The sequence below is a fragment of the Lytechinus variegatus genome, chromosome 7, assembly GCF_018143015.1.
Source record: "Lytechinus variegatus isolate NC3 chromosome 7, Lvar_3.0, whole genome shotgun sequence".
In the NCBI taxonomy this organism is placed as follows: Eukaryota; Metazoa; Echinodermata; class Echinoidea; order Temnopleuroida; family Toxopneustidae; genus Lytechinus; species Lytechinus variegatus.
In genome coordinates this window covers 2,276,901-2,293,993 of record NC_054746.1, presented here as the reverse complement: position 1 = coordinate 2,293,993, position 17,093 = coordinate 2,276,901, and the positions used below count along the sequence as shown (strand labels likewise).

Genomic DNA, 17,093 nt, shown 5'->3' with positions numbered 1-17,093 from the left:
AGAACTATCAAAAAGAGGAGAAAAAGAGTCATTAAAATATCACATGCAGGAATGTAAAATATTATTGTTTTCCAATATTTTTCAAAGTTCTTCCAGCAGTAGAAATCATCTCAAAAGATTATACAACTAATCCTCAGCACAGCTGGCATTCAGGATATTATTTATCATCAAATAGTGTATATAAGTATAGTATATTTGTAGTTCTTGTAAGAGTCTACCATTTGGTCAGAAGTTGCCACAAGATGGCAGCATTTCACACAAACATCAGACTCCGTACAAGTCGACTTTCCATAAGTCAAAATAATCGCCTATTAGATTGGGTTCACATGCATGTTGATCTTTTTGGAATATCAATTCATAAATACCACCAATAGAGGGCAGTATACAAAATATTCTTACCCGTCATATCGGTCCAACGCCACAAACAAGCCAACTTCCAGGAAAGATGAAATATTGAAAAACCAACAAAAGTTAACTGTTTTAAAAATGTAAAGTGTAAAACAACAGTGTTAGATTATATATTCTAATCAAATTGAAAAAGTCAACATTGAACAACAAAACACAAACTATTTTATGAGCAAAAAACAATTGTTTCATACTTAACAAAACAAAAACCAAATATAACACTGTAACAAACACTGGTTAAAAAAAACAATAATAACAGACCTTGATCTTTCAAAGTAGAAATTAATGTCAGGACCCTTTTCTTTGATCTTTTCTAGAAAATAACTAAGATCATCTATCTGATATATAGAACTATTCATCAAATTGGTTGATTGAAAAAATTCATTTAATATATCTGAAAGAGAAATATCAAACAGAAATCCATTACCTGTTGAAACACAATTTAAAGTAAATCCAAAATTATTTTAAAAACTTAGAAATTGAACATAAACATCTAATATATAATATACAAATCAAAACACTATAATAATACTCACATTAAGAAATATCTTGGGTCAGTGATAATGTCTATTCCATGGCAAATTGAAGCAAATTCAAATTTCCTTTTCCTGCAAATAAAATATAGAATCAGTAAGCCTATACATTATACAAAATAAAAAATAAATATATAAGAGAAATTGTAATAAAACAAAAATTACATACATGTTGTTCCCACAATTAATCATATGCATAAATGGTTGATATAATGAAATACATGATTGAAGTTCCTTATCAAAATTCTACATTTGTCCTAAATGAATTAATTTTTCTTTTGCTTGTTTAATACTATTCTATTCGAGAAATTGCACACCATGGTACAAAAGTTATTACAATCACGGAGAATTCCCTTTTAAACTTAAAGGAAATTCTAGTCAATTATTAATAATTTGTACTCCATGGTGCCCAATTTTCTGTTCATCAGTCTGTCCTATATCACTTTGGGGGTGAATATTAAAAAGTAAATAAAATTCAATCATACTCAAAGTTCTTGAAATCCAGCTTGTCACATTCTGAAGAAAGTCCAACTGCAATCTGTCAAGAAAGAAAGATAGAAAGACAAATTAAAATACAATATATGCTTAAGAAAATCATCTAGAAGGCAAATTACTGGGAAAAGTTTGCTACTTTGCCAGAATATATATCATATAAAAGTTCTTTAATCCCTTTTTCATGCATTACTAATAATTAATGAACAGTATTAGAGGAGCAAAGTCACTCTAATGGCTAATGTTCTTTTGTCAAAAAATAAAAGTAAACAAAAAAATACAACCTATGATGATATGACTTACATATTTAATGAAAAGGCAGGAGACTCAAATTTTCTGAAGTTATCTAAATGCCGTGTCCTCTACCACTCACCTATCTGATATAAACAAAGTAATCCAAGGGTAGTTCCATATATAATGTACGTCAGACCCCCTATATGTGGGCCCTTCATGAAATTTTCTGTCATGTGACATAAAACTCATGCAGGATGTTCAGTGATACTTGATTAACCTTATGTCCAAGTTTCATGAACTAGGTCCATATATTTTCTAAGTTATGATGACATTTCAAAAACTTAACCTCAGGTTAAGATTTTGATGTTGATTCCTCCAACATGGTCTAAGTTCATTGACCCTAAATGACCTTTGACCTTGGTCATGTGACATGAAACTCTAATAGGATGTTCAGTAATACTTGATTAACCTTATGGCCAAGTTTCATGAACTAGGTCTATATACTTTCTAAGTTATGATGTCATTTCAAAAACTTAACCTCAGGTTAAGATTTGATGTTGACGCCGCCGCCGTCGTAAAAGCGGCGCCTATAGTCTCACTCTGCTATGCAGGTGAGACAAAAAAAGAGTGCTGGAATCCCATTCACTGCAATGTTAAAGCTTGTTGCAGATTTAGGCTGTAGGTTGTCAAAAGTAGCCACTGAAAATTAAACTTAATTTTTTGCCTGTATCGAACTGTCAACATTTATCGGAATCATTGTTGCATCTGCTAGTGATTGAAAAAAAAAGGGGTAGCTGAAAAATCACTACGTGAATGCTGGGAAATCTACACTACTGGTGAGAAATGTGGGAAGAGCTTCTTAAATTACCAATGGATGAACCAGCTTGAACTTGAACAAGAAATTCCTTACATCTGAGCAACACTTTGCCAGATCTTCCATTCTACCCGGACACTGAAGATAAAAGGGGATGTAACATATAGAGAAAGAGAAGGTGAATGAAGGGTACAAGAAATATGTCTTAATACTTTGCATAAAATTTCTGAACATATATCTTGGTAAACCTGTAGAGAAACAAAGCATTCTGGTATCAAAATATTGTTGCATATTAACAAGATGGTTTTGAGAAATATAAATTCTTATCAAAACAATTTGAGCATTGATACACAAGGACTGAAACTCACCCAAGAGTCTTCTACATTGCACTGATTTTTTAAAATAATTTGAGGATAGGAAGTCAGCACAGTATTATTGAACTAAAAATATTTTGGCACACAGAAATGTTTACAATTTCTTTTTTTTTTGGGGGGGGGGGGGCAGGGAGGAGGGATTCAGAATATTTTGAATTCAATTTCTCACCTGCTAATTTTTCTTTTCTTTTTAAGAATTTCATAGTTTGACATTGTCAGGAAAAAAAAAACTTACAGAAAAATATGTAAATTTAAGACTATCAAGAAAATGCAGTACATAAATGTACTGAATCAGAATCAATTAGTATTTTCAGTGTATAATTTTGCACCACACCATGGATAGCTAAAAAAAAATAATACATTGAACACCATAAACACAGGGCTACTCAATACAATAGTATCAAAGATATAAACTCACTTTCAATGTAATGGTGACATCGGTTTGTGTATTCTCTACAGCTAGACCAGTTTCTTCATGACAGACATCAAGTCGTCCACTATGCATGGTAATGGTGTACCTATCTTCTTTTGACTGGTTCACTGCTATGTATCTCATACAGGCAGCATCACCACTAGCATCGGTCTCTCCCGTAGTTATGGGAACACCCTCATCAAGAACTGAGGCCAAACTTGGACAACCATCTGTTTGGACAGAAGGGTGATACAAACTACATAGCTGATGATAAACTAGACATGGATGCAGTCAAGGCCACATTGTGCCAACCTTTGCCTTGGACCGAGTCACATGTACAAGGTCTACAGAGAGGGTTTTCCAGCAGTCTCATGACCAGAGTCCTGGGAACTATTTTTTAAAAATTGGGTTGCTGATGCAAACATAACAAATAACAAGGGAAAAAAAAGGTTTTCAATACAGAATGAAAGAAGTTATTTTGTTTACACTTCTCCATTTTTCACATTTTCCAGAATTCTAGGGTGTGCGGCCTATGGAGAATAATACACGCAGCACCCCCCCCCCCCCCCCGGCGACTGACTAGACATTTGAAAGTCCAGGATTCGACCCCCAGCACCCACGCTTCCAAGGGCCATGCTCATGACTCGACTACATCTCTACTTGACAACCATCTGTTTGGACAGAATTCAATTCAATGTTTCAATTCGATTCAATCATGGTTTATTTGGAATAAAAACAATACATGTTACACAGCCAGGGGGCTGAAATTAGCATGTTTACAATAAAATGTTCACAAGTCATGGATAAAAGCAACAATTACAATTTAAACATGTAATGTACATAGATAATAAATAATTCTTAAGAGCAAGTGTACATGAAAATTCATTAAATATAATAAAATAGAATGAAAAAAGAAATTATGTAAATACAATATTGAATTGTGATAAATATCATACAATTAAAAATTAAAATATCAATTGGATTGAAATAGAGATTAAAACAATGTAAAAATTTGAGTTGATTTTAAGGGTATGAAAGTCAAAACTTATTAAGAATCTAGCAAATCAATGAAATATGGTATTGCACTTTTTCTAAAATGATCTGTTTTGCATTTTATCTGAGCATCTGAATACACAATAATAAAAAAGAAAAACTATTCCAATGAATGACCTTGTATGTATCAAGTGACAGCCATTTATATTGCAGCATGGGAAATACTCAAGGGCAACGGGCAATTCTGCCAAAATGACAGAATGACAAATTGCCCCTAAAATTCCCAAATGGAATATTTTGGGACAATCATCTTTTCTAAAGTTGCCACATGAGGTGTCACAATCAATATTAAAGAAACTTTAGAAAATAGTAAAATCTCACCTAATACACCTTTGCAAGACAGAAAACTCGTCCATGTTCCCTGGACTTTGACTGCAAGAGAGCAGAGATCATGAAAATAAAAAACAATGAAAAAGGCTAATACAAGCACCTGGAAAATGAATTTTCAATCTTGGATGGATTCTGAAGCAATTTTAGAAAACTAAAATTAATTTTATTTCATATACTGTATAATACATACAGAAGAATGGGCAATGATATGTCATCATCCATTCATTGTGACAAAGCCTTACTCACTGTTCACTGGAAAGAATGAGAAATAATACAATTTTTTTCCATGGATGAATTAGTTATCCTTGTGAAATATGAATATATCTAAGCCTAAATAGATTTTCAAAAATATAAAATTTTCAATTCAGAGCTCATCTAATTCTCAACCCTTTTCTTTAAATACAGTGTAATACAGATCATGCCTTCCACTCCTAAATGATCAGAATTTAGCAGTAAAAAAAATAAACATTGAAACACTGAATAAATTTCACTTACAATTCACATTATTGCACCCAGTGTTTTCACTTCTGCTAAATCTCACATCCAACACATCTTCAGCAGAGTGCCCAGTGGACTTGAATGTTGTCCGATGGGTCAGTACACACTCCAGTATCTAAATTTACAATGAAAAAAAAAAAAGATATAAGAGATAGAAGATAACTATTAAAAGAGAGAGAGCAAAGTGAAATGATTGGGGAGGGGGTGGTAGAGACAGACCAACCCACAAATCAAAATTTAAATGAATTTGGTCAGGGGGTGTCCACAACTGAAAAATTTACAAAATTAAGTGGACATAAAATATACACAATGTCCTCTGTGGCCAGGGTCCTGGAAGCTCAAAGTTTCTGTGGTAGAATCCCTTGTGGTTGAACACTCATGGGAAAAGACAATGCCATGAATTTGATAATGTTAAAGATATGGCTTTAAAGGGGAAGTTCACCCTGAAGAAAACTTTGTTGTAAAAAATAGCAGAAAAATAGTAAATATTGGTGAAGGTTTGAGGAAAATCTGTTAAAGAGTAAGAAAGTTATTAGAGTTCAAAGTTTTGGATTTGTGATGTCATAAACAAGCAGCTGCTCCTTGTGTTATGTAATACAAAATGTAATATAAAATGCATGAATTTCAAATTTTGGATGGTTCCTGATGACTTGATTTTGTTTTCTATTCATGATCGGGTGTGACATGATTTGTCAATTGATAAGGTACAGTGAAAACCATTTTTCAATTTTCTGAGAAAATGACATTTCATTGATACTTTACCATTCGCTATGTAGGAATGCTGCTCGCATATGACGTCACGAATCAAATAATTGAAATTTTAATAACTTTTTAATTATTTGATGAATTTTTCTCAAACCTCAATATTTTTTTTTCTGCTATTTTTACAATTAACTTTTTGTCAGGGTGAACTTCCCCCCCTTTAACAGAGGTGCATCACTGATGCTATGAAATTATTTAAGCCTACTTCTTTGTAAGGGTTATTTAAGTGAAAATGTCATCTATTATCAGGAGCAAGTTGGGGTTTATTGAGAATTGAAAGTGGCAAAAATGTCCAATATTAATAAAGACATTTCAAAAACTTAAGACCTCTTCCTTTAAATTCACCCCAAATACAAATAAAAAAAAGTTCCTGTTTATGATAATATTTGGCAAGTATGGTACCCTTCCTTCAGAAAAAACAAAGTGCTACTTGGCACAGAATGACAAAACTATCTTATCTTGTAAATTGAAAAGTTGAAAACTTACTTCAATACAAACTTGTGAGAGAACCGCCATCTTGTTCAGCTCAATAGTGACAGGGGTAGGTAGACTTTCACTTAGTACATCTAAAAGAGGGTAAAATAACATTGTCATAGGTCGATAATCTTCTTGTTGACTGTGTTTTGAATTTGAACCTGCCCAATTTGAATACATTCCCCAGTTGTGAAAAATTCACAAATATCATTTGAATTTCTTGCTGACAAAATTTCTTTGGAAACAAATTGAAATACAAAAAATAAGGAAACAAGAAATAATAATATTAATGATGGTAGGATGGGGGGTTGGGTTTTCGGACACCTAACAGAAGTGAAGCCTTGTTTTTTTTCAATCCAGGAATAAGCCAAAAATAAATGTTGAATAGTTCTTATCACCATCAATATTTATTGTTTATCATATTTTCTTACATTCTGTGCTAAAAAAATCAAACTAAAGACATTGCTTGTAAAATTTTCAATATTGACAGTAAAACGTCATGCGTCCGGGCACCCAACCCGTCCGAACACACAACCACTGGGTATACAGCTGGAAGCTGCTTCAGAACTGATGCCTCAAAATCTAGCCTTCACTTTTTCTTTGAAATTCTTTGAAATTTGATAAAACTTTTATCTGGGCAAGAACCCCACATATCATGGGATGTGTCACTGGCATTTTCCTGGTTTAAAGTCACCACTCCAGAGATGCCAAGTTCAAAGACCAGCTATGCGTGAGATTTTCTGTGAATCTGAGTGACATCACAGACATTGTGTACAATGTATATGGGCATAGGCTGTGATAGTTGCGTGAGACAGAGATTTGTGGGGATGAACAAGAGTCTAAAATGCTTGAGTCTCACGCATAATGCGTGAGACTTGGTAGCTCTGCCACTCAATTCACTGCTGTCCATTTTGTCAGCGGTGGTGACTTCTTTCATCTCCCATTGACTTTGTACACAACAAGTGCACACATCCTGACACACACTAGAAGAGAGGTGACTTATTTCAAGATAAGGCTGTGTCATAACGTGATTATAAATAATTGGTATAATTAATTATTTATAATCACGTAATAAATTTTAGTATACCCAGTTGTTGTGTGTCCGGACAGGTTGTGTGTCCAGACGATCAGTTTTAGAAAGTCATTTGGAAAAATTTACAAGCGAAGTTTGATCAATTTTCAGTACAAAATGTTAGGAAATATTATAGAGAACAAAATAGAAGATGATTACTTCCATTAAATTCATATTTTTAGTGCAATCCAAAGACGAAAAAGAAGGCTTCAAAAATATAAAGTGTCCGGACACCCGACCCCCCATCCTTTTTGTGAAATAATATTTATCTATAAATTGTTATTTGAAATGGCATTGCTAATTGGAAGTACGTCATACATAAGCGGTTCAAGGGTCGACGCTATTGTATTTGCGTTGTTTACGTGTTGATCGAGGGGTCTACACGGCATCAGTTAGGTAAGAAACCTTTTTTTTTTATCTAACATTTTTAAAGAGGGTGGATAGTTTTGGTAAATTCCTCAAAATCTGCTTGTCACCATTCTAATTAATTTCTATATTATATGAATGCTTATGCCCTAAAACAGTCATGATGTGGATGACATGAAATGAAATGGTGTTTTACATAATTAATCTTGCAATTTCCCTTGTAATTTAACCCTGTCGGGTATCCCAGAATTATCGAGCTGACGCGCGATCTCCCGCAAGCAGGTTGCGAGCTGCCTCCCTCTATCACCGAAATCCACGCATTTATTTTGCATGCACTGCCTCGGCCTCCAGCTAGCTCTCTGCAGTATACACGCACCACCGCTTGAGCTACGTACGCGGGAACAAAATGTAGTCCGCTGAAAAGAGGAGTTGTCCAGTCTATAGTCACTCAGTTTTGCTAAGCCCGTTCTGTATACGCACTATATTGCATAACGTGACAACAAACGGCAGAGCAGAACAAAAGAAAATACTTGAACGATACGTACCTCACTGAACTTAGTCTTATAGCTAATGCACCTTGATTTCCTATTCCTTGGAAGTTAGATTCATTGCCAATCGACGACTAAACCCCGACGATAAACAAACCCTCATCATCCCATTAAAAAAAAGTGGAACCACGATATGCTACAATGAGTGTATTTGAATAACTGATCTCTAATTGCCAAAAGACGGGGGCAATTTATATTTGGATATGCAGTGTTTACGGGAGTGTTTACTCGCTAAAAAAATTAGAAACAAACCATCACTGTGTGGATCGTGTCTGAAATCATAAACTACATGAAGTTGTTTTTATGTGTAACAGCTCTATGGGTGTACTATGCATGGGAATTGTGTTGATTCGAGAGCAGATGAACTTTACGTAATAAGGTCATATACTGCTAGTCCAGACGAGGTCATGCAGAGTTCAATGCATTATGCATCGGTCTACTGGAAAGGCCATATACATGTATATAGACATTTATATGGGTTTATGTATGCGTTATATGCACGGTTATGTTCCTACACTACATGCATGTATACGTGTCCTCTGCAGAAATAATTCAATCGAGGTTATATGATACCAAGCTTCAAATGTGGAAATGGAAAGTAACTTGATAAAGTTCTGTATATATAGTGTCATTCGAGTTTAGTATGTTTTCCATATTTTGATGGATGATTTTCACATACGTCCTAGAATTAACATAAGCTATACTAACTATATGAGTAAAAAGTTTGTGGGTCCCGGGGATTCGATGTATGACGATATGCAATTATTAGACATAGACATGTTTCATAACTGGCGATAGAAAAATGACACGACTTTATTTTGGATCGCAAAAGTGTTATCTTTTATATGCATGATCTCCAAATGTGAGGGATGATGTTTAGGAATTTACATTCTCTATAAAGAGCGACCCGAATATAGGCCTCGTGTTTTGGGTTTTCCTCTTTTATTTCATTTGTGCGGGGCTTTTTTCGGGGGGGGGGGGGGCACGCTCGCCTCTTTTAATCATTGTTTTTGTACCCACCGTAAAGCACAGCGGTAAAGTGCCAATTCGTGTTGCCAAAACGTCCTCTCGATCATCCTCATTTAGTCGTCCATCCACTTCGATCGTCTAACAACAATTTGGTCATTTCATCTTCGTCTATCACAGTGACCAAATCGTCTCATAAACAATTTGGTCTATCCTAATACCCATTTTATTTTCATTCATTTCATAACCAGTTGGTCAAATACCCATTTTATTTTTATTCATTTCTACCAATTCACACTTTAGTCCAATTAGACTAAATACGGGGGTATATGGACTTTAGATGGGTATTTGACCTGACTGGTTATTAGACAAAACAGTGAGTGGACGAACTGATGATGGTAGACCCCAGTAAACCAGTTCATAATTAGACGAATTGGCATCATACCAACTGAAAATAGACCAGCACATGCAGCCGCGGCGAATCCGCCAGCGAGTAAATTGAAAAAAAAGGAATGGGCCTTGTACAAAGCAGGGAAGACCGCTCCATTCAATTCACAACTGCACGAGGGGAAATTGAGAAAGAAAGGAAGAAAGAATGCAATGAAAGAAAATAGAGATTAATAGATAAATAGATAAAGAAAGAAAGAACTGAAGGAAAGGGAATAACTGGATCGCGTTGTCAACAAGGATGACTTCAAGACTTCATCGCAGTATAAATTCGTTGTTGTTGTTTTTTTTACAAACAATCCATTCACATAATGAAAAACAATTTCAACCTCTCATTATAAAAGGGAGAAATATATTATCAGAATTGTCCATCTGACTGTTTTCATGAGAGAATAGCAACAAAAAATTGTTGCAATCGATAAATTGCAACAAAATTTTAAATAATGTTAAAATAATACTTTTTACTATAGGTCATTATAAAAACACTTTTTTTTAATATTACTTTGTTCAACTACACGACTTACAAAATCGCTACTCCTCAACCTCTTCTACGGACCAAGCAAAGAGCGAGGAAAAAATAATCAAAATAAATTACCGACATAAAAGTGTAATTTTGGTTTGTCAACGAAACGTAGCTCATAATGATAAGATCCCTGACTTTATACTCGCCTATATATTCCATACGTCATCTTTTATGAAGTGAGAAAGAGCACTGAGTGTTTGATTTTTTTTCATCATGAACAAGATAGGTATACATCTGAAATTTGTTGACGTTTTGACACAATGGAATTCTAACAACTTGTTGTAATCATGAAAAGGACAGGATATAAAGCTAAACGATAAATGCGAGCGCGAAGCGCGAGCAGAAAAAAGATGAAATTCTGACTTAAAAATAGAACTCTCAATTCATGCTTTGTAAGTCATGAAATCTGGACAATTTGGTTTCTTCCTACATATATAATGCCAGCGCGAACTGCGGGCAGAAAAATTTTAATATTTAACCGATCTCAATCATTAGTGCGAAACGTGAGCTGAAAATATTTGTTCTTCTTCCGGTCTGAAAAAGGGGTAATTTAAGCACTATTTCAAGCACTATATAGCAATATTGAAAGCTCAAACTCGATGTCAGAGCTGAGATATGTTCTGTATGTTGACTTCAATACTTGATATTTTTAGTTCTATATCATCCTATTGAGCAAGATATGGGTCATCGAACAAGCAATACGAGCCCTTCGCGCGATCGAAAATAGTGGCATGAAATATTTTTTTGCCAAGTCTTCCCATCGTCTTATCTATTCACTCATCTTCCTTCTTTTATTTTCCTTTTCTTTTCTCCTCTCTTTAACTTTTCCCCGTTTTCTTCTTTTGCTCCGCAAATAGGAGCGGGGAATCGTTCCCCTCGTCCCCTATAGATTCGCCTATGAATTCAGATAACATAATATAAAATGCATTTGTTGTTAATACAATTTTACCTTTGCACCATCGAATGGAGAGAGGGCCTAAACATTTGCATTTATTCACGGCTCATGAAATTACCCTAAGATATCGGCAAGTTCACTTATCATTAACAGATAAATGTGTAACTGTTTCAAAACAGACTTGTCAACTTCAGAAAAAAAGTATAACTGAATTGGAAAACAAATTTTGTTTTTCTTTCGTTTGTGTATTTCTGTGTTGACATTTTTATATTGATTTCATGTATTTTTATAAGATCGATTTTTTTTCTGGAGATATACTGTTTTTTTTCGATGCCCTCAATATAATAGGGGGGGGGGGTGCGACTTTACAAGCCATCCCCACCTGAATTCTTTTGGGGTATTCCCCATCTCCACCCCCCCCCCCCCCCCCGATCGACACTCATGGCATATCATCTTTGGCGGATCCGGGCAGAGACGCACCCCGTATATTTTTACAGTTGCTCATAGAAGACATAGGCTTACATTTATTTTTTTCATTCATTCACTTATTTATTTGTTTACTTATCTATCTATTCCCGGTTTTTTTTTTACCAAGGCTAGTTTCTTGAGTATACATGCTTCTCCAGAGAGTCCTGCACGATATAGCTATATCTACGAAAATTGCCACCTGCATCCCCTCTTTATATCTTCCCCTTGTTTCAATATCCAAAATGATATTGTTTTCTCCTTCCTATTTTATAAGCTAGAAAACCTATACGAATGGCCATTTTAAATTAACGAGCTTGCCTAGGCAAGCTCATTAATTTGAAAATGGCCACTCAACTTCGATATCACTGAAAATTAATTACATAAATTATTCTGACCGATCGTTCTTTCTGACCGATCGTTTCTTTTGGTGCCATGATTGATAAGAAAAGGGGTTCACCTACGCTGTCCAAAATAATGGCAGGGGATGCGACCAATTTGCATCTTTCTAAAACTCTGAGCGGAAATACAAGCAAAAACTAGCCCCTTCATAGAGGTTCATGTATATTGACAATTATTGATAGATATGATATTGAATGGGATTAAATAAAATGAAAATGTTCTGTAATGAAGACATGCAGGATCATTCAAAATTGTGCATAGGCGAATCCAGGGGCGAAGTGACCGCTGACCCGAAGTGGTGTAGCTACGGAGAGGGGGCCTGGGGGCACGTGCCCCCCCCCTGAAAAAAATTGACAGAGCAAAAAAAAGAGAGAAAGAAAAACAAAAAGGGAAAAGAAAGACAGAAGGGGAAAATAAGAGGAGGAAGACGAGTGAATGTAATAATGTGAGGGGAAGACTTGCAAATCTTTCATGTTACCATATAAAAGTTTTGCTTGTGCTTGGCGCAAGAAAAACTGTTCGAATAGATTAATATCTTGCTCAATAGGCTGATATGGAGCAAGTTTTGAAGTCAATATACAAAACATATTTTAGCTCGGACAACGAGCTTTCATTTTTTTTCATTTACAAATTTAAGTGCTCTGTAAAATATCAATTTTATGGTCTATACATATCAGCATTTTGAGCTCACGCTGCGTGGTCACATTCTTTGATTTGCCAAGTTCATATTGTATACTTGTATTCCATAATGTTCCATTAAACAAATGTATTCAGAATGTTCAAATTCTAGGTCTAAATCTTAAACATGCGCGATAGCCTGCACTTAAATCATCCAGTTTCACATCAGAATATCAATAATTATCACGAAATGTAACCATGAACAGGATGATTATTGCACGAACAAATATTGGTACGAGCGCGAAGCGCCAGCCCAGAATTTGTCATTTTCTAGCCTAAAATGTATTTTGTTTTACTTCAAACGGGGCATTAATTTTGTAAGGCACATTTCAATTTGAAAAAATTATGTTTTTTTTTTAGTGGAAAGGGTGGCAAGTGCTCCACTCTCCCGGTAATTCTGCCACCCCAGTGTGAAAAAAAACAAGCTCGCGCTTAGAGCTCGCACTACTTGGATTTTATATCCTTTTCACAAACCTACATGTCAAACGTTCGATTTGGGGGTCAATATAAATAGTTATCAAAAAAACACAGCTCGCGCTTCGCTCTCGCATTGTTTACTTATTTAGTTATTATAATTGTTAATTATATAGATTCCACGGCATGATTGCAAAACAAGCTAGTATGTAGGCCTCCTCCAATGTATATTGTCAGGTTTGAATACAAACAATATCAGCTCGCGCTTCGTGCTAGCAGCGATCCGCTAGCTTTTCGTGAATTCCTATAGCTTGTATAAACGGTCGTCAAATAAATTTCCATTTCCATGTTCAGGTCATTTTATATGGCTATTTAGCGCAAGAAGCGCGATCAATATCAACTGACTCCCGACTTGTTTTATATCGTGCCCCCCCCCCCCCTGCCGAACGTATTGTGCACCTGATTTAGTACCACAATGGCATATGATTCTGTCCCCCCCCCAAAAAAAAAAAAACGGGGTAAGAGATAGATGGGGGAACTTGGTCAGTGCTATTTATACAGCATGTCGGTGATAGAAGCGATCAGTTCCTGGTAATTTCGAGTGTAATGTTATTATTATTAATATTTTTTTTTTTTTGGGGGGGGAGACCTTGGAGACATTAGCGGACATTAGCGAACCTACAAAGGGGCAGACTGCCCAACCCTTGACGAGTCACAACCCATGTCCCCCCCCGACGAGTCACAACTGATGCGTGATGAGAAACAAGTGGCCCGTGCCTTTGAAATTGAAGACCTTTTTTCTTTTTTTTTTGCTTGTCAAATTTTCTTCTTGTACGAAATCCTTTAATTTTAGTTGAAGAACTTTATTTTTTTATTTTTTTTTGCTTGTCAATTTTTTTTTCTGATACGAAATCCTTTATTTTGTGGTTGAAGACTTTTTTTTTTATTTTTTACTTTTTTTTTATTACTTGTCAAATTGCCCCCCCCCCCCTCATTGGAAAACCCTAGGTACGCCACGTCAGATGCTAAAATAGAAGAGATGTAGTATATGTAAATACACAAAGCCTATTTCTCCATCGTGACCTTTACATATTTTCGAAATGGAATTCTTTGCAATCAGGATTGTGATACATACAGTTAGATATGCATTGGAACTTTGCACCCCCCTCCCAAAAGAAAAGTATCGATTTGCTGGTCGGGGGGGGGGGGGGTAGGCTGCAGGTGAAAATATTACGTTTGAGTCTTAGCGCCGGCCCTGGGCCAAGATCATAGAGATTTATCAGCAAAAGATGCAGGCGAAAATCTGCAAAGCACTTTATAAGATAATGATAAAAAAGGATGTCTCTTGTTGTTTACGGATCAAGGACCCAATAATTGCCATTTCGAAAATGTGCATTTTTTTCTTTACATTAGTTGAAATGTTGTTTCTTGAAAATGCTTTACATATTTAGATGGAAATACAGAGGAGGGGGCAACACCTTGGCGGTGGAAGCCAAACAATTTAGGGGAGGTCCAGCTGAAATTTTGGGATGGGCACAGGTAAAAAATTTGACAGCCCCCCCCCCCCAAAAAAAAAAAATGGTCGTCAACCTAAGTTTTAGGAGTGGATCACCAAAAAGTTTTGACAAGCAAAAAAAGAAAAGGTCATCAACCTAAATTTTAGGGGGGACACAAAACGTTTCAGGGGGGTCCACGTGAATTTAGGAGGGACGCAGGAAAGAAAATTGACAAGCAAAAAAAAAGGTTATCAACAAAAATTTTAGGGAGCACCGTCCCCTCCCCCACCTCAAATTTAGGGGGAGAACTGTCAGCAATAAGACAATAGAAAGGAGAAATTTGTTGAATTTTATTGAGATTACAATCACATGACGACGCCAGTCATGTAAATTGTTCTTTGAAGAAAAATGTGTGAGGGCAGAGCTTACAGAGTCGCAGAGCTTACAGAGTCTAGAAAAAGTAATTTGGTCGAGAGGCGGCTGTGTGTCACATGTGATAAGAAAGAGAATGCAGATTTCTGCGGCACGTATTACATGCGGTCAGAAGTGTTCGCGTGGATGAGTATGATGTGAATGTCAGCGGCCGGCCCGCCGTACACATCGTCAGGCGATGCTGCGATTTGTGCATCGCATCCGGTGTCCTGTGTTTTGGTTGTTCGACCAACTATTGCAGAAATTGTAGTCGTCTTATAATCTCTACAAAATCTTCTCAGGAACCTCAACGATACTATTTTATGGATATAGGTACACTATATATATATAAATACATATATATATATATAAGTCTGAGTGATGGCATTAGCATAGCGAAGGTAAGTCTACAACAGATAATCCCTCCAATTCCTCTGGCTCAATACAAACCAACTTTACGACAGTGGCTGCTCGGGGTTTCCCCGGCCATGCTCCCGCGCTCACTCGCGGTGAAATTTGGATACTAAAGCATTGCATGCACTCCGTGTAGCCTAGCGATAGCAGACGATGCGCGGAAGAATTTTGTTTTCCAGTAAAGTAGATATCGGTCACGTGAAAAACAAATGCTCAGTCATGGACGAAAGTGGGCGCTGTGAAAAATGACCTTTTGAACATTGCGAATAGGTAGATTGAGTAAGATGTCGGTGAAATTCAGCCGAGGATAATGACTTCATTTTCTGAGTTTATTTAAAATTTAGACATTTTCAAGTAGAAATTTTGCCACTCTCATATTGCATTATGATCAGTTCTTGTTATTCAATAGCCACGACCCATACAACTGGATTTTATGATCCTTCACCAAAACTATCCTCGAGCTTTAAAAACTTTCCTATGCTATGCATTACACATAGAAAGGTGTAAAAATCAATAAAATTCATAAACTTTGCATGATTTTTGTCTTAAAAGATAGATTTCCTAGGGAAATCCATCTTTGTTTTGGTCAGTCTCTTATGCGTCTATGGGAAGAGTGTCAAGACGTCAATGATGAAGAAGAATATGTCAGGATTTTAAGTCATCATCATTGATTGCGTCTCATGACTAGTCACTTATGGCTATGCCTATGCCATGGCATGGGACAGGTGCAAAAGTCCCCCCAAACCCAGGTTTACCACCCCCCTTTTTTTTTACTAACTTGCCTGCCCTGGAGCTGCAGCCTGTGCAGGAGTTTTTTATACTTTTGTTTTCTGTGCACAGCTGATTAGAAAAAGGTACCGGACCATAGGCAATATGTATTCTACATTCAAGAACTGCTATTTTCTCGAGAACCATCCTGTCTTTTAAATCAACAACCAATCATAGAAAAATAGTATTCTGAAAATACATCGAATCAATTAGCATTAGACGAAGTATAAAGACATGAAATCGATCAGCAAAAGTCAATAAAAACATGAAAATATATACAAAATTTTAATACACTGTCTGGCTAAAAACTAATTTCTGTGTGATCTAATTTGCATATTATTTCTTGCCCTTTTCGTTCTAGAACTTGCCTACATTGCATTGCACACAAAAAAGCCGAAAATGAATTGAATTTATGCAATAATAAACAACCGATACTTTTCTGAAGATATAGTCCATATTGTAAGACATAAACTATGCGTGTTTGTCATTTTCTTTAGCCAAAATATCCGTAAATAAAGGGAGCAAATACTCACAGTTCACACACATGTTCTTGACAGGTACCGTATTTTGACAGTCAATTAATATCAGGGGAAGTAATGAAACATGGGACAATTACTGTGAAATAATAAAAATAACCTTAGAATCTTAAACTATTTTTAATACTAGTATCTAAATAAAATAGGACTATATAATTATCATATAGATTACAAGGAAATACATATTTCATACTTTTGTCATATTTCTAATGACAGTTTCAAAATTGACCCCATTAAAAATCGACTCGCCTTATACCACGTGACATCTAGCCAATGATGTACGAGGACCCCCTGTGAAAAAAGATGTTGTT

General features: G+C 35.7%; 1 protein-coding gene across 1 annotated transcript in view; it reads right to left on the bottom strand.

Annotated features, from left to right (window-relative positions):
• LOC121418203 overlaps positions 1-6,492 on the bottom strand; it is a 71,788-nt gene extending 65,296 nt beyond the window's left edge. The window contains exons 1-7 of the mRNA XM_041611932.1: positions 6,394-6,492; positions 5,143-5,260; positions 4,639-4,689; positions 3,271-3,494; positions 2,533-2,616; positions 1,424-1,476; positions 942-1,013 (exon numbers count right to left, since the gene is read on the bottom strand). Coding sequence (XP_041467866.1) covers positions 942-1,013; positions 1,424-1,476; positions 2,533-2,616; positions 3,271-3,494; positions 4,639-4,689; positions 5,143-5,260; positions 6,394-6,423 — 632 coding nt within the window. The 5' untranslated portion in view covers positions 6,424-6,492. The remainder of the gene's footprint in view (positions 1-941; positions 1,014-1,423; positions 1,477-2,532; positions 2,617-3,270; positions 3,495-4,638; positions 4,690-5,142; positions 5,261-6,393) is intronic.
• Between the last annotated feature and the right edge of the window lie 10,601 nt (positions 6,493-17,093).